General features: G+C 41.5%; 1 protein-coding gene across 1 annotated transcript; it reads right to left on the bottom strand.

Annotated features, from left to right (window-relative positions):
* Window positions 1–1,682: 1,682 nt before the first annotated feature.
* On the bottom strand, window positions 1,683–24,814 carry TMEM87A (transmembrane protein 87A; the record flags this gene model as incomplete). Its single annotated transcript, XM_084270636.1, has 20 exons — window positions 1,683–2,016; window positions 2,344–2,374; window positions 3,596–3,651; window positions 6,003–6,064; window positions 7,352–7,425; window positions 7,784–7,887; window positions 8,147–8,205; window positions 8,624–8,732; window positions 9,734–9,802; window positions 10,905–10,998; window positions 11,769–11,868; window positions 12,717–12,900; window positions 14,699–14,760; window positions 15,467–15,614; window positions 17,192–17,248; window positions 17,335–17,388; window positions 18,935–19,051; window positions 19,844–19,941; window positions 23,705–23,762; window positions 24,683–24,814. 20 exons carry the CDS (start codon window positions 24,812–24,814, stop codon window positions 1,975–1,977), a joined length of 1,710 nt encoding a protein of 569 aa, XP_084126762.1. The 3' UTR covers window positions 1,683–1,974.

Raw genomic sequence — 24,814 nt, 5'->3', positions numbered from 1 at the left:
AGAGTAGGTAGTAAGACAGTGGAAGGACACAGTGTAAGCCTTTCTACTCTTTGCCTAACTTTTATTAAATAGTAGACACAAACTTTTGTGCTTCCAATAAAGAACATTTTTCCCCCCTATTTGTCTCCAAAAAAACCCAAACAACCCAAAACCATAGGACTTAAAAAAATTAAATAGCAAGTTTCATTTCGCTTTATTCCATAAAATTTCCTCTCCTCAAACAGACACGGAGGTGACGTTTGTTTCATCTATATCAATTAAGCATAGCAAATTATAAGTCAAAGTGTTTTCTAATTAAAGATTCTACCTGTGGCCTAAAAGGCAGGACAGAAGAGCTCCAGCACTTCCTGCAGAGGCAGACTGAGGCATTACAGCCACAGCGGTTTTTTTCTCGGCCCATCCACAGAGGGTTTTTGCCCCCACAATCCAGCTAGCAGAAGACAGTATGCACTTGTGCCTCAGCTACTCTACTGTAAAGTGCCACATTTCAGCACAAAGTGCTGATAAATACAAACTAGAGCTAAGCTACCAGACCTTACAGTGGAATGAACGAAGTATAGGGGCACGTTGACTTCTGATGCAGCTCTGAGGGATGAAACGGAAGAGCTGACTCCCTGTGCCATTCCACCAGCAGCCCCATCAGCTCCCTAGAAGTCCAGCTGCACTTCTGCCTGCCTGGTAATTATCAACTGTAAAGGTTATGAACCCAAATTAGAGTTTCTGTCACACAGTCCACAATGGGTTTTCAGGTGTTAAGTTATTGCAAGTGAAGCCTCTATAGCCAAGCACAGAATAAAAACAATACACTGTCCAAAAGCTCTTATTCATTTGAAAAGAAGAAACAAAAAGCAATTATCTAGAATAGAAACCTGCAACTTGGACTGAAACACAGTGATCTCAGGGTACCACTTGGCCATAGGGACCATCTGGGACAGGAAAGCCCACCATCAAATCACTTACATGGGAGGCAATTCTGAACAGACATTAGGAACAGAACTACCCCAGCACTCTGTACTCCCATTAAAGCCTCTTTCGAGTAAGGTGAGCAGTGCCTGCACTCTCTAGGAAGCAATGCCATCTTCCTGTAGAAGAGAGACAACCCAGTAGGAGATGTTACATGTGCAAGGACAAGAGTTCTGCTGAAATGTCTAGTTAATATCTGCTTAACTTGAGTTGTCAAGCACTTGTGAAGGAGCACTGCTGGAGTGTGTTTGGTTGGTTGCTTGCTTTTAAATTAAATCATGCAACATGTGGAAGGTAGGGGCAAATCATTGTTCCAGGCATCCACCACGTTGCTGGCAATGAGATGTGCCATGACAGCAAGTGTTAGATCTATGCAGCTGTTACCTATAGTCAATGGCATTTAAAATAGAAAATCTTTCTTACACAGCGTTATGAATAAAATTGCACTTGATTTTGTTAAAAACTCGTATCATTGTAACTTTTCCAAATATTTCCTTCCTGCCATCTTAATTTTCTTCATTAACAGGAGCTTTTCTCTCTAAAACCCTCTCATTCATGTTGGACACGTGGCATAAAACAGCGATAAGCCATTATCTACCAGAAAATGAGTCTGTTGTTTCTTCGGTTCTTCCTTCCATTTGTCCCCACCCTCCCCCCCAAAAAAGGTACTGGCAGTTCACTTCTCAGTGTCAGTTGTAACATCAAAATATAAACTCCTCAAGCAGACATTAGGAATTTTAGTTTCACAGATTAAATATTTGAAAAGTTACAGAAGGTGCTGGAATAGTACACATTTAAATTGCTTAAAAATCCAAACTTGCAGCAACTTTGTAAATTCAAATTTCCAAAAGGTTTATAATGTCCTTGTGAACTTCCACAGCAAGGCGTCCTCATGACAATAAAGCATCAAACTTCCAAGGCTGAGATCAAGAAACATGTCAGCAGGATGCCCTTGCTCCACCAAGCAACTTTAAGAGGTGTCTCCACTTCCAATAGCAAAAAGCAACTCCTTCATTCCATTTTGGACCTTTCAAAGTGTGTAATCATTCTTTCCTAGAAAATAAAATACCCAATGCTGTCATTTCCCCCCACAGGTTTATATCATTCAGAAATAAGGTGGTATAGCATTCACTACAAATGTGCTCATATGCACTCAAAGTCTAGAGTCCAACTTAGGCAGCAGATGTACCACTTCTTTTAAAATACATTTGTATTCTAAGAAGTTGTCGCAGTTGTACCTACTACCCCCCTCCTTGTAGTATTTTGCTGCCACACCGGCAAGATCAGAGAGTTCAGTTCTAATAAGCCAAGTCCTTAACATCTGACTCATGAATCGTTTATGTCAGAAGACTAATATGAACTCAATAATTGTTTACTGACCTCATCTGAATCCAGAAGAGCTGGAAGAGCACTGCAGGGAGGAATAAGAAAAAAAAAAGAAATAGTTAAGAGAATTAGAGCACCTACTGAGAGCTTATTATTAAAACTATTTCCAGCTTTATGCTTCCTCTTAAGCTTTTTAGGGCACAGGAACGCAATAATGAAGATAGACAGACTTTTCCACTGAATAGAAATAAATCAAAGACGCACAGGAAGAGCCCAAGGAGTATCCCCAATGACCTTCACAGAATTAAAATTCTTTTTTCTAAGCCTCTCATCACCAACCAAATTATTTCTAAGTTGCCATGAAATAAGCTGCATTCAAATGGGAACACCGCTGAACTACACCAAAGACATTCACAACACGAGACCAAATTGTAAAAATAGGTGGCATGAATCACACAAGTTGCACTGGTACCTTCACCTTTTCAGCTACAATAGACCTTTCTCCTATCTGTTGCTCTCTCATCTCTTCACAACCCTGATCAGCATACTCTCAGAAACAGAAAACCCTTCGGCAGACTACCTCAATGTGTATAGCCCTAGCTTTGTTAAGGAATCCTACTGTTCTTCAAAAAGTACACACTAGATCTGGGAAAACCAAATTCAACTGAGAAAAATGCACTTTTTCATCCTCTTCAAGCTTCACCTGATTTCTCGTCTTTAACTTCAGGCAGAGATTTGTACTGAAAACCAGAGCCTCTGCCAAAATTACCTGTTCAGATTTGTGAATTAAATTAATCCATGAAGTCCTGTTTTGCTATGAAGAATCGCAACACAGACACTGACGTTCAGAATAGATCCAGACTGTCTACATAGCTGACTATAGTGGTAGAAGTGTAAAAATGACTCAAGGGACATTCCAAATGAAGCTGAGAACTAAATGACACTATTCCGTGTTTACATTTGGCAAGCCAGTCAAAGTCACTTTTCAGAGCACTGAGCAGACAGCGTTTGTTTGTTCTTCGTTTCCTGGATTTGTTTAGTTAGCTTGAACTTCAGTGAAGAGCAAACAAATCAGTCTGTGGTTTCAGCCTGAGACAGCATTCTTTAAGTCAGCGTGTTTGAGGGGCACAAATCCCAAGACCACGTAACGCCAAGCGTAAGGATGTTAAGTAGTCAAAGGCCAACTTCAGGCTGAACTCAGCATCTGATCATGTTAAGTACAGCACAGAAGTCATGAGACATTCTAATGTATCTGCATTCCTGTGCCCAAGGAAGCCGCTTTTATTGTGACTATAAAAATACTCACACATCTGTCACCGATGAAGGAACATTCTCCTCTACCCACTTCAGGTCATCCTCCTGCTACAAGTACACAAATTAAATTGAAAACAAAAGTCAGTTTTCCTGAAGTGTTGTCACAGGCAAGCCTTTTTATTCTCAGCCTACTTACAAAACAATTTATTTATAATGTTAGTTAAAAAATTTGAAAAAAAAAAAAAGGAACAAACAAAAAAAACCCCACCACTACAAACAGAAACACCTTCAAAGTGATTTCTGGATTACAGAAAACACATTGTGAGAAAAAAGAAAACAAAAACCTACTTATAACTTACTGTCAACTCTGTAATAGTCGAATGGTGACTAGGAAAAGCAGACCCTCAGGACACTCAGGTTATAGACAAAATCTAGTTTAGTCTCCCATTAAAGCACATTATCTTTAGAAGACATTACATATAAAAATGGTTATGAAAAGCACAAGCTAGATTCCACAAAGTTTTTCTCATTTCTACCTGAAGAACACTTTCTAATGATCAAAAGACTACGAGGACAGAGAGTTGGGGACGTTCAGCCTGGAGAAGAGAAGGCTCTGGGGAGATCTTAGAGCAACCTTCCAGTACCTGAAGGCATCTACAGGAAAGCTAGGGAGGGACTTCTTTACAAGGGAATATAGTGATAGGACAAGGGGCAATGGCTATAAGCTGGAAGAGGGTAGATTTGGACTGGATAGAAGGAAGAAATCCTTTCCTGTGAGGGAGATGAGGCCCTGGCACAGGCTGCCCACAGAAGCTGTGGCTGCCCCCTCCCTGGCAGTGCTCAGGGCCAGGTTGGATGGGGCTTTGGGCACCCTGGTCTGGTGGGAGTTGGGACTGGGTGATCGCTGGGATCGCTTCCAACCCAAACCAGTTTATGATTCTACCATTCTAATTCACAACACGAGCACACTCGCTTTGAGGTCGGATAACTGACCCTTTCTGATCACCCTCTGTCCCAAAACAGAAAAGGTTTATTTTCATGTTATCCGTGCACGCAGTTGCAACCAACCTTTGAGAAGGGCAATGTTCTCTACCAAAAATATTTCAGCTAATATCATGAATTTCCAAATAGTCTTTCTGCTTTTAAATTTATGCATTACTTTCATGAAAAGATTCTGAAATGTGTTTTCTACCTCCTAGCTGAATGTCAAACCACCTCAGCTTATCAGCCACATGGAAGAAATGCAGGTATATTAAAATGTGCGACCCAAACTACTTAGGTAGCTACGTAGCGATATACATATACATCACCACATTTGAGTAATGAATCACAAATCTCAAAATTAGAAGGGCAATTACTTTATTTAAAATATGGCTCAGCCTCCCTCTCAGCCTGACAATCTCCGTAAAATAACATATTACTCATTATTGCAATACAGTATTACACAATTCTATCTATACCAGGGTGCACAGAACATTCCTAAACCAGACTGAATTCTGAAGCTACCATTGCACTAACAACGCCAAGTGTAGAGTGATGCATATGGGACATAACAACCCATGCAGCGCTACAGGCTTGGGGGAGACTGGCTGGAGAACTGTCAGGCAGAGAAGGACCTGGGGGGGTTGTTGCCAACTGAGTATGAGCCAGCAGTGTGCCCAGGTGGCCAGGGAGGCCAATGGCATCCTGGCTTGTATCAAAAATAATGTGGCCAATAGGGCTGGGGAGGTGATTGTGCCCATGGGCCGCACCTCGAGTGCTGGGTCCAGTTCTGGGCTCCTCACCATAAGAAGGACATTGAGGTCCTGGAGCGAGTCCAGAGAAGGGCAACCAGGCTGGGGAAGGGGCTGGAGAACAAATCCTATGAGGAGCGGCTGAGGGAGCTGGGGGTGTTCAGCCTGGAGAAGAGGAGGCTGAGGGGGGACCTTCTCCCCACCTCCACTGACCTGACAGGAGGGTGCAGAGAGGTGGGCAATGGTCTCTTCAGCCAGGGGACAGGAGATGGGACAAGGGGAAATGGCACGAAGCTGCCCCAGGGCAGGGTCAGATTAGATGTTAGGAGAAAGTTCTTCCCTGGAAGAGTTGTCAGGGCCTAGAACAGGCTGCCCAGGGTGGGGTTTGTCACCGACCCTGGGTGTGTTTAACAGACGGGCAGATGAGGTGCTCAGGGATATGGTTTAGCACAGGACAGGAACGGTTGGACTTGATGATCTTAAAGGGCTTTTCCAACCTTGTGATTCTGTGATTCAAGGAAATTAGATGAGAAAAACCCTGCATTTACCTTTGTGTAGAGGTACTGTAAACATAATGCTTTGACTCACCCCTACTCTGAAGCAAGCCATGACACTCACGTTTACAGGCTGAGCACTTTGCATCTTTGTGAGCTACTACTGGGGGGCAACCAAACAAGGGACATTGATCTCTATATATATCCTGTGAGACAGGGAAGGTGTACTCACAGCTTTGTTTGCTTTTACATTCCCATTTGGTTCTTGCTTTGTGCTTCTCATTTTCATTCCCTCTGAAGAAAAAAAGAAGGAAAAAATATTGGGCTAACAGTTATAATTCTTCATAGACTAAGTGAAAATGTTGAGTATTCATTCAGAATATTTCATCAAATCCAAAGAGACAGAGTAAGACAGACAAGTCATTCATACAGATAATGCTTTCCCGTTGAAAGGCTTCTATTTTTCTTGACAGGTGGAATCCCCAGTTTTTCATGTATTTTGCAATTTTACCTAGAAAATATCCTTTTCTAGTCCTTTCCTTTAAGCCAGACATAGCCAGCACAGAACTCAAAGACACAGTTGCCCAGAGAAAGTCATCTATCTAGACACTATTCTGGGCAACCTGTTCTAGGCAACCCTGCCTAAGCAAGGTGTTTGGACAGGATGACCTCCAGAGGCCCCTTCCTATCTCAAACATTCTGACACACAGGCAAGTCCCCAAAAATTATTTTACCTACCAACTGCTGACCAGCCACTTGGCTGACTTAAGAGCTGAGAGGTAACATCATCTCCCAGCCTGGCAGATGGCCAGAGAGCGCTGACAGGGCACATGCACCTACAAGATTACATGCTCCTCCTCAGCTCTTAAACAAGTGAAGTAGCACTGACGTATCCCAGAAGAATTGATCTGTGGACAGACAGCAGCACTGGGTATCTCACCCTACCTTTTACACAACTTACAAACAGTAGTGTTACAAAGACAATAGATGAGGTGGGTAGATGGGAAGCAGAGAAGAGAGGGAGGAGAGTGGAGTGGAGAGATGCAATCTAGTCTTATAAAGCAGGACTGTTTCATATGCAATTTCAAGACTATCAAAATATTCATCCATATGTTGCCACTAGACATTCCTGCATTAGGCCCTAATACAGAAAGTTAAGGAGACTGAAAAATTCACAGAACAGAAAATAAAGAAAAATCCTTAAAACGGATTTTAAGAGAACTGCAAATGGAACCACTGCCTAGCAACAGTATCAGAGAGATTCTCTGATACCCGTCAGCATGACTGGATTCAAACCTACAACTTGATATATTTAATAAAACAAAGTCCAGTGGACACAAAAAGCAACCACAACAGTAGCTGTGTGCTCAGCAACATCTGAAAACCCCAGAATTAAACAGGCAATGTACACAGTAAACATAAGCCAGCGTCTCCTCTATCACTGCATAAATCAGTGGCAACAGGGAGGCACTGACTGCTTTTGCCACATGGAAGAACTTATTGCAAGCAAAGCAAAGCAGTGTCCCTCCACAGAAGTGTCTCAATACTGAAATTTGGCAGGGAAAAATAGGGTTCTCTTACCAAAGCTTTCCTTTAGCATTGGCTCTTTCTGCTCATCATCATCCTCCTCTTCAGACAGCGGTGAGAAAGCAAACCTTCAGGAAGGAAAGGGTGAAAGCTGTCTTAGAATAGTGTCTCTTGCCAGTCAAGACACTCATTACCCTGTTATTCACATGACTTGATTATTCTGTGTAGCTCATTGTTTTTAAGACCGATGCTGAACTACACAATCAAAAGTTTAAGTCACTTCTTTGTAATTAAGTTTGCCACCAGGAACAGATTGAATGTTATCTCTGTGACTTCCAACACTGTTCCTCCAGGGCCTACACACACTGCTTAGTACCCTCATGGGTCAGTATATGGCAACTACACCAATCACCCACCAGTACTTATCCAGATAAATAAACATTTCCCAAAACCAGTATTTTTAAAAAGAGGTAAGAAAAGCTGAACCTTTGGTTGTTAGCAGACGGTCTCCACAGAATCATGATGACAAAAAGGATCATTGAAAACAACAAACGCCAGATGGCATCATCCACCCATAGCTCCTGCCAGTCCTGTCAAGAATAGCGGCATAAATAGAGAGAACTGTGAGGAAAAGGACTCCGTGCCCTCAGATCTTTCCAAGGTTGAACTACAGGCATCTGGCAGAGAGGTTCGTTTCCCACAACAGTGAGAATTTTAGCATGTGGTATATTAGTCTAGACACAATCCACAGAAAACTCATTTCCAGAATGACCAGTCTCACCTCTCACACTGCCAAATGTCAAATTATCAAGGGGCAGCAACTGCAGAAAGCATCCAGTATAAACTCACCGACTGACAGTCCACCAGCCTGAACTTCATGGTGGTCCAGATGATAAATACAATAGAGGCTGCAAGATTAAAACAAACAAGCTACTTATTACTACAAAGTATGCTAACCAAACAGACTAACAGGACTGTTTTTTCCCCAAAGACACTTTTTTTCCTAAAAAGTGAGTTCTTGAAAAGTTCGATTTATTGGCTTTGGAAAACAATAGGTTGATTTATTGCACTGAACTTGTGCGGTAGTTTAGACACTGGTCGGTATATTTTATTCTTGGTTCTTCAGAGACACAAGGCATAAAAGAGGTACTAAGTATTTAGCCAAACTCCTCATCCCTATTCACTATTCTTATATTACTTCCATCTCATCTCCAAACCATGGTTTCATTATCAGGTGACAAAGCCAACCCTGAACTCATCTTTAGCGATCAAATCAAGCCCTATGTGGAGATGGCAAATGTTCTTGATTAACAGTTTTCTGCTTACCTGCTACTGCCAAGATGAGTGTGTTGGTGAAGTGCCGATACAAAGAGAGTTTCACAACATTCCTTCGAAGTTTTAGGAGCTTCATTGTTTGAGTTAGGCTGATGAATATGTATGGAAAGTCAAGGAAAGCCTCTGAAGGGATAAGCTGGTCACAGATCTTATGATTAACAGCTCTCTCACCCACACACCTAGCCACACAAAGGTAGACCAGACTCACCAGAAGTTATTCCTATTGCAAAGGTGCTAAAGAGTAGGACCCATCCCCTTCACATTTAGTAACTGAAACCTAAAATTCCTATCACTCAAAGATGGCATCCAAGTATCTATTTTGGACTACTTCTCATTCTTCCAGAACCGTGTCAAATGTATTTCTGAGAAATGGAAAATCAAGCCTGAACCAGAGGTGAGTTAAAATCCAGTTACATAGTGCATACAGGTGTCTTCACCCTTTCACCTACAGTCTTATTTCCACTGTGAGAAAGCAAGTGCTTGGAAGAGACATCATGGCAAGAGAGAAATAGGGGCATCATGGCTGGGCAGCAAGTATTTTAAACAGAGTTTTGTGATTGACTTTTGCTAAAAACACTTGATAAGGATTTTGCTGTACATAGCTTTGAGCTCAGCATTTGACAGCAGCTGCTAAACTCATGTAAGATGATGAATGGATGTAACACGTCAAGACACCAAAAAAATAACATCACCCTATTTTGTCACCCAGCTACTTCAAGATGAGTTCAAATTTTACAGAAAAAAATACTTGGTTTGATGTTGCTAAAATCCTTCTCCCAAAACACAGGCTGAGCCTGTTCTCCAAAGATTACTACTATGGCATTGTTATAGTACCACTAGAACATATTAGTTTCACACTTCAAGAATGCAAAACTGTTAACAGACATAACTAGTCTACTGGTTTCTTAGTTCTCCTGACACTGGCTGTAGCAGCATCTTACCTGAACACTCAATACAGAGGTTTTAACAACTTTACTGGAAGTAGGAAGAACATATACTTGAAGCTGATTTAAAAAAAAAAAAAAAGTTCAGCCAAAAAGACTCCCAAAAAACCAAATCAGAAAGAAAATACACCCCACCAAGTAAAATAGTGAAGGATATCCACCAGCACAGGGCAGTATCTAGGAAAGCCAGGGGAATAAAAGCCAAGGAGGCAAGATCATTCTGGGCCTGGAGACAAAGAGAGAGCCAATAAGAACAAACTGAAAAGGAAACAAGGTGCAGAAGTAGTAGGGAGCATTAGGCTACTTTATAAGAAACTATTTAATAAGAAACAACCACAATGCTTCTGAGTTTTACTTCTCAGAAGCAGAGAGTTTGAACCAAGACTTTAGGCAAATGCACAAGAGAGGAACTGACAATACCACACTGTCAGTTCTCAGTTCTCCACCAGCAAGTAGTTTTCCAGATTAAGTCAATCCAGCACTGTTGAAAGGAGCCTCTGCTGAGGACATTACTGCGACAATGTGCTCTGACCACTTCCATTACAGAAAACTAACAGAGTGTTAGGCACGTAATAATTAAACCCAGTGCTCCACTGGCAACCATGAGTTTGACCACAGGTGGCAAAAATTGCCTTTGTGTCTACATCAAAACCCATTCAAAGCCCCAACTGAAACAAGCCAATCGTTTTATTCCATTCAAGAATAAGACAGAAATAAGCTTGTAACACACTGCAGTTTATGAAAGGATATCCACAAAATAATACAGGCATCGATCATGGATAGGGCCAAGTTGGCTATCAGAGCCACAGTGTCATAGAAAAACTGAAAAAGTACCAAATATATGACATGTTAAATACCTTACCCCAAAATACCAAAACCAAACCAACAGAATTCTACATCCTGAGATGCACTTCTTAACAAACCAAGTAGCCGCACCACTCACACACACTGCCTTGGGTACAGCCTCCAGAACTGGAGTGGTGGTGGTTTGGTGTTTTGTTTTAGCAGGTTTTTTGGTGACCCAAGATGTACATTTGTGTCTGCAACTAGTGTGGCCTAACTTGATGTATTAGATACACAGGTTTAGGCAGAATATGGTGTGTAAAACCTGACTAATCAAACATCTGTTACAATTACCTCAAAATACTCAGATTGTATCCTAATAAAGGATAAATGGCTTTTGATAACCCTTATCTATAGTGTCAGAGTAACTGCTTCACTGTCTCTGTTCCTTCTTTCAGTACAGCCCTGGGATTCTCCCTTAGCATAAGTAAATAAAGCCAGTAGCATCTGTGGCATATGGGAAAATTCAATCAGTTATTACTGACCCCTGTGACTCTAAGAACACCTTCCATGCCAGAAAATAACAGATAAAGGGCTCCAGCCATAACTACTTTGTGAAGAGTAACTCCAAGGCGAGGCCTGTAGGAAAACAAAGTGAAGTTTAGATTAATTGGGGGGCAGAGGGAGTAGGGGGAATAAAATCCATGCAAACTTGAGTCTAACATAAAGCCCAAAGCATGTGAACAGAAGGTTCTTGTGACAAGCCACTTGTATAATAAAATGCTTTCTCAATCTAGTAGTTAAAGCTTATTATTAATTTTGTCTTATGGTATGATGCAACTAAGGAAGAGACTGGTAACTGTCCTGTTCCTTATTTCACCTATTTTAGCTTTTTACAAACATTCCAAGAAGTCTCAGCCCACCTCCTCTTCACCAGTTCTCCCCCCTCCAAGCACACCCACACTTGCTAAACGCGGCCACTAGCACACAGCGTGCCATTCTACCATTGAATAGAGCTAGGGACAGACAGAGGAGGACCAGTCCTGGCAGTAGAGGCCTTTTAAAGCAGATCGCCTCCCCTGTTGATGATTCTTGACCTCCCCCATATCTAGAAGCTTCTCCTTGCCCAGAAGGTAGGCATATAAAGCTCCCATTCCAGTTAGTGGAGTGTCTCCACAGTGACTCAGAAACCTACCCAACAGCAGTACACAGAAAGGGGTGGGAAGAAGAGTAATCACCATATGGAATTGTAGGTCTCTATGAAGAAGTCTAGACCCATACAGCACTTAACTAAAGCAGCTAGCTTTTAAGTAGGGAGCACAGGGATATGAATACTGTCCTAACTTAATAAAAACCAGTAGTGAAAAGCCTTTTAGTAGAACAGAACAAACCCGTACAGAATTACTCACTTGACTATCCCATATCCCAGGCTGACGATGATGACCAGAGTTCGAGCTAATGAGCGCTTCACAGCGGAAAGCAGTTCTGCCAGTATCACTGCTCCTTGAACTACCAAAGGCAAAGAGGAGGAAGCTCAGTTAGTAAAATATGATTCCTGTTTTCTTAATTACTGCATGCAATTGGAGCATGAGAGTAAATGTAATTATTTTCAGAAAGCAGACTGTTAATGTGTATAATATTTTTATTACCTACATCTGGAGCGAGCTTTCAGAAAAGATGAGTCATTTAGCATTAAAAAAAAAGGCTACTGAAAAATTCTCCATCCATAGAAAGTGGAGAGTAAATGACCCATAAAAATGTTTATCCCTAAGATCAGCCTGGATGATCTTCCAAACAAGTCAATTAACAAAACCTTCTGTACCATGAGTATGGCTAATTAACAAGCCATAATGATGTTTTACTTGCAGTTTCATATCCGTGCATCCATCCTAAAAAAATGAAACCGTCACAAAATTTTCTGTAGAGAAACACTGAAAATGGATTATCAGCCTGAGCTGAACACCAAAAATCATCTGCAACATTGTTATGTTGAACAAGGAGCTTCCAAGTCTCTTTCCAAGGCCGACACCAATTGTCAGACACAAATTACAAGGTACACATACAAAGTCCTATTTTAAACTTCAAGCCAGCACTGCAGTGAATGCTCTCCAGATTTTTACATATCCAACATTTTACATCCCTAAGACACTACTTGGGAGTCAGAGAAACAAACAGTATTTCAGCTTTAGAACAGCACAGATCATCGTATTTACAACATAAATATAAACATAAAGCTCTGGTTCCCTTTGTTTTGAAACAATCCTCAAGTAATTAATATTCATCTGTCATCCCAGTTTAAAATAAGCCAGTAGTGCTGTGTCCTGTCAGTTAAACTGCACACTGCAATTGCTACCTACCAGACTCCCCTGTGTAGCGAATATTCTGGAACTCTGCATAGAAAACTGCTTTCTCCAGCATTCCCAGGAAGATAACAGCACCAATCCAGAACTGGATCCTCAGGAGATCCCGCCAGTAACAGGCTGACCACGCAAGCCACAGAACCCCGAAGAACACGTACACGATACACATCACCATGAAAAACTATTATACAAAAAAGAAGCAAGAAATAAGAGCCTCAGACATAGAAAAATCATTTCCTTGTTTCCACTCCACAGCTGTAAGACAGGTCAGTTTTCCCCCTGAGTATAGCAACTTCAATTTGTAGATACAAAAGCGACTACAAACAAACATTGCTTTCTTTTCTCTGGATTCTTTTACAGTGTCAGTCCACTGTCTCACTGACAAAGAGAATCAGAGTAATTCCATTTCTGAGCAATTTCTCTCTTGAAAAGCAGTCTACCAGTTTATTCAGAGGCAGTTTTCCTAAGGAAGGTATCAAGCACTACTAGCTTTCAAAAACTCTGATAAGAGCTCAGGCAAATCATCAAGCAATAGCAACCAGCCCATCTCACACATCGTATTACTAACTTCTTGGTACACTCACAGGACTCTCTGAACAAGCTTACAAGTCACCTTTGCACACCATTCCACAGAACAGAGATAAGCAATGGACAGCTGTAACCCCTTTGTTCAAATCATCTGACAACTTCTCTCAAAAGTTAATTTCCAGCAAACTCAGTTTTTGACCAATCTTTAGGTCAGCCAAAAATCTGGAATTGAAAGAGGTACCCAAACACTCCTTTAAATATTATCATTTTGCAATTTTCTTTTCCAGTGCAGTGTTACTTGGTTCAGAGTAGCTTTCAGGGTAGGTTCTCCTACAGCAAACAGTAAGTTTGACAATGCTGCTCCATGCTCAGTTTTCTCAATGACAGCACCATACCACAGGGAGTTAAGTTTTCAAAAAGGACAGCGAGATGAAGGCAGATAAGGAGAGCAAGACATTAAATGAATAGCAGGAAGTACCTAGCCAGAATGTAGGGCAGTAATAATCAGTCTCCTCCTGCAGAAGGCAGTGTTTAAACCAAGCAAGCACTGAAGTTAGCTGCTACGCAATCCATTGAAGCGTTCACCAACTGAAAACACCTTCCTCAGCTTGCTGATCCTTAAAGATTTTTCACCCCTGACTAATCCACATAGTTCACATGGTGAGGACCGAGGTGTGCTAGTTCACATTCAGATGCTCGATTACAGAAACGATTAGACAGAGATCATTTTCTGGGCCAGCCACGTGAGGATACTTGTGCTAGTGAATTATATGTCAACAAAGCTGAGGCAAGCTTTTTACTTCAATCAAGCTCTCCTATTTACAGGCCTCTCCTGCAAATACAGTCAGGGTGGAGACCTTATTTGTTAGTGATCCCCAGCTAAAACCTGCCTACACTACATATATATTTAAGTTCTTTTAATTTCTTAGCTTCCTGGACAGAAGGCAACTAGCAACCAAGTCAACAACTCCTTTGAAAAAAAAAGGGATCAGCTCTTTGTAGTTCAGTTATGCTTTCACAGTTAGGCAGTATTAAGGACCTCCTCATGTGGTGGTAAAACAGCTGGTGGAGAAGGCAAGATTAAGCTGTAAAAGAACAAAGAAGCAGTGACAAATGAAAGAGTAACTGTAAACAAAAGCATAGAACAGCAAATTCCCTAAGATATGAGCTAAGGAGAAAAACAGGCTCAGTTTAGAGCTAATGATGCTAGTAACTTCTAGAGCTACAAGTTGCCAGGCATCGAGTCAAAATGCCTGAAACCCATGGGTTTTTCCCCTACCCTGTTTTTCAGCACACAGAGAACCCCCACCACACACCAAAACACACCTCGTGCTCAATTATTTTTTCTGAGATGCTAGCATTGTGTTTCCTGAAGTAGGAAAGAAGAGTATTTAATTGAGATTCAAATCAACTGACAACTGTCTAGCTCAAAGAAAAGCTTTTTTACTCACAATCATCAGAGGATAGTCTGCAAGCGAGAGATACTCATATGGCCCCTTCAGTTCAACTGTCACTGTCAAAAAACAATCCAATAACCAAATTGAGCAAGAACAGAAAAGGAGGAAGCCAGGATAAAACGTTTAACTGACTTTTATACAAGTGTAAGAAATTTCAAGTCTTCATACAGCTTTTAAATCAAACTTTCACTATAATCAAGGAAGTGAAGACTCATACCATACTCAGCTAAAAGCACGCAATTAAAATTACATGGCCAGTTACCAGTTACTAATGGCAGCATTTAAAGTAAAAGTAGTTTGTGCTGAGCAGTCATGTGGAAAAGGTAATTTCAGAAATACGCTCCAACCAAGTTTTGAAGGGGACTTTCCAACTGCTCCAAAGTTCAGACAGGTTATCATTTCAATGTGACAATTATGATCTTTGCATTCTATGTGATTTGAGCTAATAATATAGATCAGTTGACATTTTTAAAACACAACACCAAGCCTCAAAACTAAGGTGCTTGGGATTCGTCTTTCCTGCCATCATTAAACTGACTGAGCAACCACCTTCGGATCTTCAAGACACTAACAATCACCTATTTTCTTACAAGAAAAAAAGGTTGTAGTCCGTAATACCTGTATCTGTGTGAAGCAAAAGACAGCGTGTTATGAAAATGAACCATACAGTATATATTAAAAGTCCCTTAGAATACCATCATACATATATATACATAGAAAGGGCACTATATTTTTAGCCTATTGTACAAACATCTATCTTACTTGTAAAGGGCTTATTTTGGTCTGAGGATGGCGTTGTCTTCTCCGTTCTTCTAACTTTGGCAGCAGAATCCTTTGAAGTTGTGATTCCAATTTGCACAATAAAGATGTAGGGTCCATCTCGCCAGGTTCTGATAACAGCATTCATTGCCTGAAAACAAAACATCTACATGGAGACAGCTCATAGGCAAGGAGACACAAGACAGAGGGAAGGCGGCTTACCACACAAGGATGATATCATCTATGTAAAAATAAAGGCTTAAAGCTTGGTAATAAATATTTCACACATACATTTTAAGTCTGTTTATTAGACATAATACTTAAAATGTAGTTGTTGGAATCCAGAAGAAACCTCAAAGACCTGGATGGTGATCAGAGCTTATTTGTAAATTTAACACTGGCAAGAGTGTTCTCAGAAGCACTGCAAAAGCTACAAGGAATTCAGCAAGGCATCCTAACTCCTTGTCTTCAATCTAGAAACATTAGGACTGTCACAGAGATGCTTCTTGCTTCCTGAAATCAATTATATGTAGCTGTGCTGTTGCAAACAGAAAAGCCAGAAAAGATAGTTGAGAAGTAAAAATGTTCCAGAGCAGTAACTGTCTGTGGCAACTGGACTACTGCCCCTGCAACAGTTTCCATACCTGTAGACCCACACCCTGCCAATGAACTAACAGAGGAAGCTTGCCCAGGTAAACATGTGCACCGTAAAACAAATCAGAGATTTCTTCCAGTTCCAGCATACAAAAGAATGAATTTCACAACTGAAGAAGTTCTACCCGCCTCAGAAGCTGCAATATTTACCAAGAGTTTCTAGGCTAAAGCTGTCTACATGTATGTACCACTCACATCAGCACTGCAAAACTACCAAAACAATTTTTTTTATAGCAACCTCTCCAAGAGAAATTAAGTATTAAGAGTTTGCATTTATTTTAATATATCTGACTGCTAGACCTAAAGCCAACAGAATTTTATGTATTTAAAAAACAACCCACCCCCCCAAAAAAGTTTATGCTGATACTGACTGAAGTTAAATGACTTGGTTAAAAGAAAAAGGATATATTTTATACACCAATTTGGCCTTTGAAGTATTCTCATTTCTTGTTGCACTGATTCCTTTTTTCACAGTTTCACACAGAGTTATTTACATTTTAGCATCAAGGTAAATTGCCCTGTAAGAACACAGGGAGTCAAATACATTTTCTTTGTTGGCCTCCAGGCCATTCAACTCGAAGTTCTTGTGACAATCATTCCTGGTTAAGGACTGAACTTAACACATAGTACAAATGCTAACAGATTTGAAAATCAAAAGTAATCACTCAGCCTGTCAGGTACAATGCTTTATAAAGTCAGACTAGAGACAACATCAAATGCAATCTCGAAATATTAGTCAGCACATAAAACAGATCCCATCAGCGATTTGAGAAGTTGAATCAATGAAAAAAGAAATGTATTTTTTCATTTATACCATCAATTTGAAAGGTAAGAGTTCTCCATTTCACATACAGAAGTAGTTACTCTGTATTCTGTTTTTCCACACAGTACTACCTAGTTCCAACCTTTACAAGAAAAACAAAAACCCCAACCCATGTATAAAAAGAAAAGAGGTAATTGTGTGACCCCTCTAAATGCTACTAGCAATTTCTTACCAAAAAAATATAAGTTAAAAAAACAAACACAGATTAAGACTGTGGGATTTCAAGCCATGTTGAAACTCAATATACATACAGTTTTATCTGTCACCATTGTGTGATTTCCTCCAGTCTCCTTCTTCTCTTTTACACCCTTAAAGAAAAACAGAAAAATAGTTAAATCAATATGCCAAAACTCTCTCCTCCATGCCTATGCTTGGTAGAAGGGAAAAAACATACCTCTTGTTTCTCAGGCGAGAGAGGCTCTGGATGAACAAATTCTTTATAGAAAATCTGCAAGATGGAAGAAAGATACAGCAGTTATAGGCATTTTGTAGCCTGATTCTCTGAGCAGCTGTATTAGAGAGCTCTCATTTCTCTAAATCAAACTGTCCATTTGTGGAGGGAGTCTTGAGTACTTGGATTAGTATTTTGTCATTTGAGAGCTGCTTTCCACCCCTTAGACCAAAGGTGTCTATTTTTAGAACTGGCCCCACAGACATAACAGCAGTGAAGTTAATTTTATTTTCCAAATATGAATCTGTTGTTTATCTCTCTTAGTAGATTGAGTCTACAGGATTTGGAGATTTCTGCCTTAATCTATGCAAAAACGTTCCCTAGATGAGTGGGGGCCTGTTAGAGGTCCAGAATTTGCCAACTATTCAGTTCATCATAGTTTGGCAGTTCAGCAATCTAGTGAAACTGCTATACTACAGGAAAAAAGCCAAACAATCAAAAAGGATAAACTTCAGAAGTTTGTATCTGAGAGGAGTGTATTTCATTAAAATTTCATTAGACTTTTCAATGGAATTGAAGGAAAAGTCAAAAATTTGTAAAACCCCCATTTCCACAACCTTAACTTTCAGTTAAATGCCCAAGTTGACATCACCCAGCTAAACCCCAAAATATCTTTTATAAAGCCAAGTAAATGCAGAACTGACACTTCTCATATAATTAAACATACAAAACAGGCAGCATACAGATTCTGAAAAGCCTTTCAAGCTATCTTCATATAGCAAAGGATAGTTAGGAGACATGCATACAGGATATTAAAAAGCCTTTTCAAGTCTTTTTCTTGAGGACAACTAACAACCCCCACACACCACTAGGGCCACCGGTAATGAGACATTTCCCAGCATTCTCTATCCACAACCCATTGTCAAAATAGGAAATGGCTGGACACAGATGCAACACTGCAAAACTTACCTTGAATTCTGAAGTACCCCATGCAAGAAAGACAGTATGTTAGACTGACATGGTCACCAGTATGACTGCAGAGCTTCACCTACTGATGCACAGCTGGTGCAGAGCCAATGTTTGCACAAAACTCCCCTATGCTGTTTTGCATTGTCTTCTCTCTTCCACTTGATTTGTTTCAAACTTCTTTAAGCACTATTTTTAACCTGCTATCAGTGCTTAAGTAATTAATTGCTCAACACATTCATTTCCATTATTATAAATGAACATTATCTGAGGAAAAAAGCCAACACACCAGTCCTTTATCAACCCAAATTTAGTGAGAACTTCACTCTCCTGCCAGAGATTCACACTTTACTCAACTACCAGTAGCCTTCTGTAAACAAAACAGAACAGAACCACAAAAAAAAGCAGCGCTGAACTTCACAGTGGGTCCTACCCCCACGGTGGGCCAGATGTTGAATGGAAAGCCACAAGTAAAGCAAAATTAAGAAGTCAGCATTGCAGTTTGGTTGGCACAAGCTGTTAAAAGCAAGTACCTCACAACAGTGGTACTTAATAAGATGCTAACACATCTAATAGGAACTACCACCTTCTCTGTATACTGTTATAAGAGAGGAAACTGTGAAGTTTCTACCCATACCTGAGGCCTGAAGAGCTCAGAGCAATTTGGAAAGAGGAGAGAAGCTGTGGCATAGTATCCTGACCAACCCGGATGCTCTTCAGATGTAGCCCCAAAGTAGCAATCTGCCTGTTCATCCTGCCAAACACAGAAAAGAACTTAGGATAGCATCCAACATGTCTAATGGGTCCTCAGTGAGCAGCCTGAAGACCTGGAGAGCACCATCACTTCCCTCTGTGCACACTCCTGAACAGAATTTAATAGGATAAAGGCCATCAAGACCACAGAAGACTGTTCTTCCTCAAAAATTTAGAAAGAAAATCCAAACCATATAGACTTGGGATCAGAATTGATAACTAATAAAAAAAAAACCAAACCAACAACCAAACATGAAATCCCAGTATTCCTGCAGTGGAGGTACAGCAGTCAGCATAAACTTCAGTCCACACAAATAAACTGTACATTATTACCTTCAAGACCTCAGCACTGTGTTTGGTTCATTGTTACAAATGCCGTAATAACATTTCAAACATGGAAAAGGTGCCATACAGTATAAGCCACAGTTATGTTCTACAACATTTAATAGAAACATCACACATTTTTTATAAATCACTAGTAATTACAATGTGCAAAGAACTGAATTTGTCTAAATATGAAAATACTATTTTTTTTTCCTGTCATTAAGCATTGTTGTAAATAATATTTTCATCTACCATAAACTCATACTTCAGTTAGAGTTGATACACTTACTTAAGCTTCTGGATTTAGGAGGAGTCTGACAAACACTTGTGATCCAGAAATTTGTTTGCTTCAATGGAGGGGTGTGTCTTTCAGGCCCAATGAGGATGCAAGTGAGACATCTCCAATCTCTTCACCCCAATATGTGCTTACCCCCCAAAATTTTAACCCGTTTTTCCATACAATTCTTACCCCAAAGTTGAAGACTTCATTGTAGCAGTCAGAATATCTTAAGTACCAAGTAACATTGTAACTTTGGGAGGGATCGCAAGATTTTTCATCCCCTTCAACTGAAAAAAAAAAGAAACAAACACAACAAACAAATAAGAACATTTAAGACCCTTTGTCCATCATGCTTTCCCTAGAACCATAGAATGTTGTGGGTTGGAAGGGACCTTAAAGACCATCGAGTTCCAACCCCCCTGCCATGGGCAGGGACACCTCTCCCTAGCCCAGGCTGTTTCAGGCCCCATCCAACCCAGCCCTGAACACCTCCAGGGAGGGGACATCCACCATCTCCCTGTGCAACCTGTTGCAAAATCAATTGGTACACACGTTTCTGAACATTTTCTGTACATGAAGCATTTTGCATGGAGTGCTCTGATCTCCATCCACATTGTCCTTTGCACTGCTAGCCACGAGTGGCAGTGGCCCAGAGTATCATTTTCATCCTGCACAGCGAGGTGCAGGATGACTGGAAGGAAAATCCTCAAACCACCAATTAAACACAAAGTTGAAAGCAGAAAAAACCCAAGTTCCTCAAATAACCCATTACTGCTCAGTGACAGAAAGCAGCATGCAGAAAACAGAATGGCATAAAGAAGTCACATCATTCTATTAAAGAGCTGAAAATTGTTTGGAAACTTTTTGTTCTCAAGACATCCACGGATATTTCAGCAACTGCAAATACCAAATGAGAACAGCAGTGACTCCCAGCAACTGCAGTACACAAAAGGATTTCCCTCTCCAAGGTATGTGGGACACATAGCAGGTAGAGAGCATCAGGAACAGGTTAATACTACAGGCAATTTGTACAGACAACATAAATATGCCAATATCATAACCAAGAAAAGCAATTAAAAAGGTAAGACTTTGTAAGTCAACAGCCACTCCCCCGCTCCCAAAAGGCAAACAAGCCAGTATCTATCATCAACCCACTCTGCCAAAGCTGCAACACTACCTCAGACAGCACTACAACAACTTTTCAATTCGATTTACTAGAGAACATGCACAAAAAATGAAGCACAAGACTTCTCCTTCTCCTTCCCACTCAGGAAAGAACGTGTGATTTGCGTGTTTCAAATCTCATTCTGAAACTAAAGCCTGATGAAGAGAGGTTGACATTAAAAATATAAGTTTCACCCATAAACAAAATGAGCAGAGATTATTCACAATCTTGTGAGGGCCACTCAGATGATTGCATCTGGGCTTTGCCAGTCAACAGATGGCAAAACTTTCAAGTTGACAGCATGCTTCTAGTGGCAAAGAAGTCCCCAGAGGGAACACTCATCTCAGAGCAGACACCCACAAATCTGTTACGCGTACAGAGCTTCTGATCAATGTTTCCGTATTGACCTCTGGCGGTAAAAAATGCAATTAGAAAAGAGACCCTGCCATGGAGTCTTAATCGACTAATCCCACTTTAAACCACATGACTACTGATGCACTCCACATATGCAGAGCTAAAAAACTCACCACTCTCTAACACCAAAGATTAAGAAATAAATAAATAAGGCTGGAATGCAATCACTGAAAAATAAAGAGTCTCCTTATGACACTTCCCGGGAAGCATGAGGACAAGGCACACATTCTCTGTGCAGCCCTAGGTGCTGCAGAGGGCACAGCAAGTTAAGAGGCAACACGGGTACTGCAGTGACACGGACAGACGGCAAATTCTTAGGAGACAAAGGCTCTTCTGATAAAACAGATCAAATTAAGTAAGATTATTAAAACTATATTCAGTATAACACCCACTGAAGGTAAAACGGGCCACAACTAAAACTCCAGTATCTGCAAGCATGAAAACCACAGAAACACTGAAAAGGAAGTACTCTAACAGGCAAAAAAGGCACCCATGGCATTTATTGCATTCAGCAACATGTAAACTGAAGTTCCCAGCAACATCCAACTCAACAGCAGTCTTTGTATTCACTTATAGAAAGCAGGATTACTACTAGGATCCTAGACAGGAAAACAGATGTTTTCTAGAATAGCATTTATGAAAACTTGTAGATAAAAATAATTACTGACAGTACTAATCATCAGTACAGTCTCCTCAGTCTGATGCAGAAAGCATCACATGTACACCAAAAAAAAAAAAATCAAGGGGGGGAGGAAAGAGGAGATGCAGATGTTCATCAAAAACTTCCACAACCCATGAGCAATCATGTTTAGCAAGAAGTCACATTGTCCACACAACTGCCACAGAGGAGACAGAAGAGGCAACAGGCAGAAGACAGACCAGCTTCCACACAGAAAAGAAACAAAGTTCAAGCTTGCCAGTATCACCTACAGTTCAACTATCTCAGCTGAGAAACTAAAATTAAGTTCTTAGCTTTTGCTCCTTCCTCCTTCAAGGATTCATCATCTAAATTAATGTCAATTTTTTAATCATACTGGTAAGTAAAACACAAATCTTCACTACAGAATTTTAAGGCTTAACAGCTGTTTAAAAGCTGACAGCACAGTGTAGTTTAAGTCCACATCAGGAGCCAAGAGATGGAATTCTTACTGTCAGATCTGCCGCAAACCTGTCTTCTAACAAACACATTTTATTTTCTCCATACCCAAGTTCCTTCCTTCTCTTGGTTATTTTAGCTGTACATCTCATGTTTAGCCTTACCACATACTTCAGGTACCCACATCTTAGATGCCACGCTAGCACAATTACACTGTTTCTATTAAAATATATACAAGAAAGCCTAACACCCACCAAAGATCCACAATGCCATTTCAAACCCCTCCTTCCTCTTCTCCAAGCATCAGATTTCTACATGTTGATCCTGCAGCTGCACACCTGGCAACTGTCTTGCTGCAAGCCACAAAACTCAGCATTTGAGCTACACTAGACAAGAAGGAAAACTTTAACCCTGACACAACAGACCTTCACTAATAACCACTTATTAGCCTCCTGTTTCAGATTCATGGAATATTAATTAACAAACAACCTCTGAAACACTGTCCCATAGGAATTAAACCTAAAAAATCATTAAGTAACAAACAATACAGCACAACATGCAATTTCACCTAGAAACATCAGCTAATCACCTAAATTTTCTCAGTTTAAAAAAAGAGCACAATCACTGCAGCAACTAAACCTTGAAGCAACAAGGACACAGATCTCACTATCTCTAAAGTTACTTTTATTTACTCATTTGACATAGTGCAGAAAGGCATTCACATGCACTGTAACTGTAAAAACTACCCAGTTAGCAGCTGGAGATTCAACAGCTCTCTTCCCCCACTACCACCCCCATGCTAAGAACTGGGGCAAACAACCCCTGAATGTGCTCAAAGCACAAGGGAAAGTTTTCAAGCCTTTCAAAAACCAGCTGGTCACTTCCATAAGCCACCTACACTATCTACTTGTCATCTAAACCCTGTCCCCATGTTCACAGATAATGGGGTATTTTACAGAACCCCTCCTTTGGGCAGTAACCTATGTAACACATAGCCCTGGCCAGATTAGAAAAGACCAACAAACAGAAAGAACAGGAAGGCTGAAAACACGTTTGCTCTGCAGCGCATTCACACTGTGATTAGGAGAAGAAAACAGCTCTCAAGAGAGCTCTGCCACAGCATGCAACAACATTCCCTTACCACTTCCAGAAGCATACAGCTGAAAAGGAAAAAAGGCCTCAAGAAGCACTGCCTCCTGCACACTGGCATCAGTCCCCCCACAATACAAATAGTTTCTGTCCCAGTCAGCACCAGATCACCCAGCTGAAGGAATTTAGCTTCCCAAACGTTAAAGGGGGAAGGTGGGGATGTGGGGGGTGTGTGCATATGTGTCAAGCAGCAGAGAAAGCAGATGAATCCCGTGTAACCACTTACATCTCAGGAAAATGGTGGTGTTGCTGAAGAGAATCTTCCCAAAGTTAAACTTCTTCCCCTGCAAAGACACACACAAAAAAAAAAAAAAGGACAGGATATCAGTGGGCTTAATGTCACCAAGCTTACATAAACACCATCCTCTCCTGAAGGGTTTTAAGTCAATACAGCAGCGAAAGCGAATGCCAAATCAGGAGCCAGCCTTACTGGATTTTCCAGTCATGCATCACTACCTCTTCAACCTACTCTTTAAAATAGCTTGAGAGACTTGGGGCTTTTTCTTCTGCAAAACTGAATCCATTTCATCACCTTTTGTTGAAGTGAATAGCAAGTTCTCACTGATGAGGCAGTCTGGACTACCCAGCAAACGAGCATTCACCCACCACCCTTTAATTTTGTTCCTGCAGCTCACCAGCTACACAGAAAACGCACATGACTCCCTTCCACAGCCTGGTAAAGGCAGGTTTAACGTGAAGCATAATAGTTTTTCTCCACACACCTTCAAATACGTACGGTACATCAGCCCCGCACAGGCCCCACTGAGGCTGGGCCCCAACCCAGGAGGCCACCGCCCTCTCCACACACCTCACAGGGGCCACGGACCCTCCGCCCCCACCAAGACCGTTTCCAGCAGCAGCATTCCCTCCACGGAAACCACTGCCGACCCCCCCGAGGGGGCTGAAGGGGCCTGGCTGAGAGCCACGGCAGCGGAGCAGAAGGCAGGGCGCGGAAAGGCCCCAGACAGGGGCAGCACGAACGGGGACACCGGCGTAACTGCGGGAGGGACAGGCCGCAGCCCTCCCGAGGGCCCCCGAGGCGCTCACACTTCCTCTCGCCGTCAAGGAGGGCGAGCCGAACAGCAGCGGCCTCCCACCCCCGCCGCGCAGACGTACGCTCCGACCGCCGCCACAACCAGCCGGCCCGGCGGACGCGGGCGAAAGCTCCCGGCGCGGCGCCCCGGCCGCCCTCCCCTGCACTCACCATGAGTACTGGCAGCCGCCATTTGGAACGCTGCCCAGCGCCCGCCGCCCCCGCCAGCAGCAGCACCGCCAGCAGCTGCAGCAGGCCGGCCTCGGGCCGCCGCCACCGCCCGGAACGCGGCGCCTCCGCCAT

The sequence above is a fragment of the Gallinula chloropus genome (assembly GCF_964237585.1).
Source record: "Gallinula chloropus genome assembly, chromosome: 14".
NCBI classification, from domain to species: domain Eukaryota; kingdom Metazoa; phylum Chordata; class Aves; order Gruiformes; family Rallidae; genus Gallinula; species Gallinula chloropus.
The sequence above is the reverse complement of the archived record's forward strand: the minus strand, read 5'-3'. Positions and strand labels throughout refer to the sequence as shown.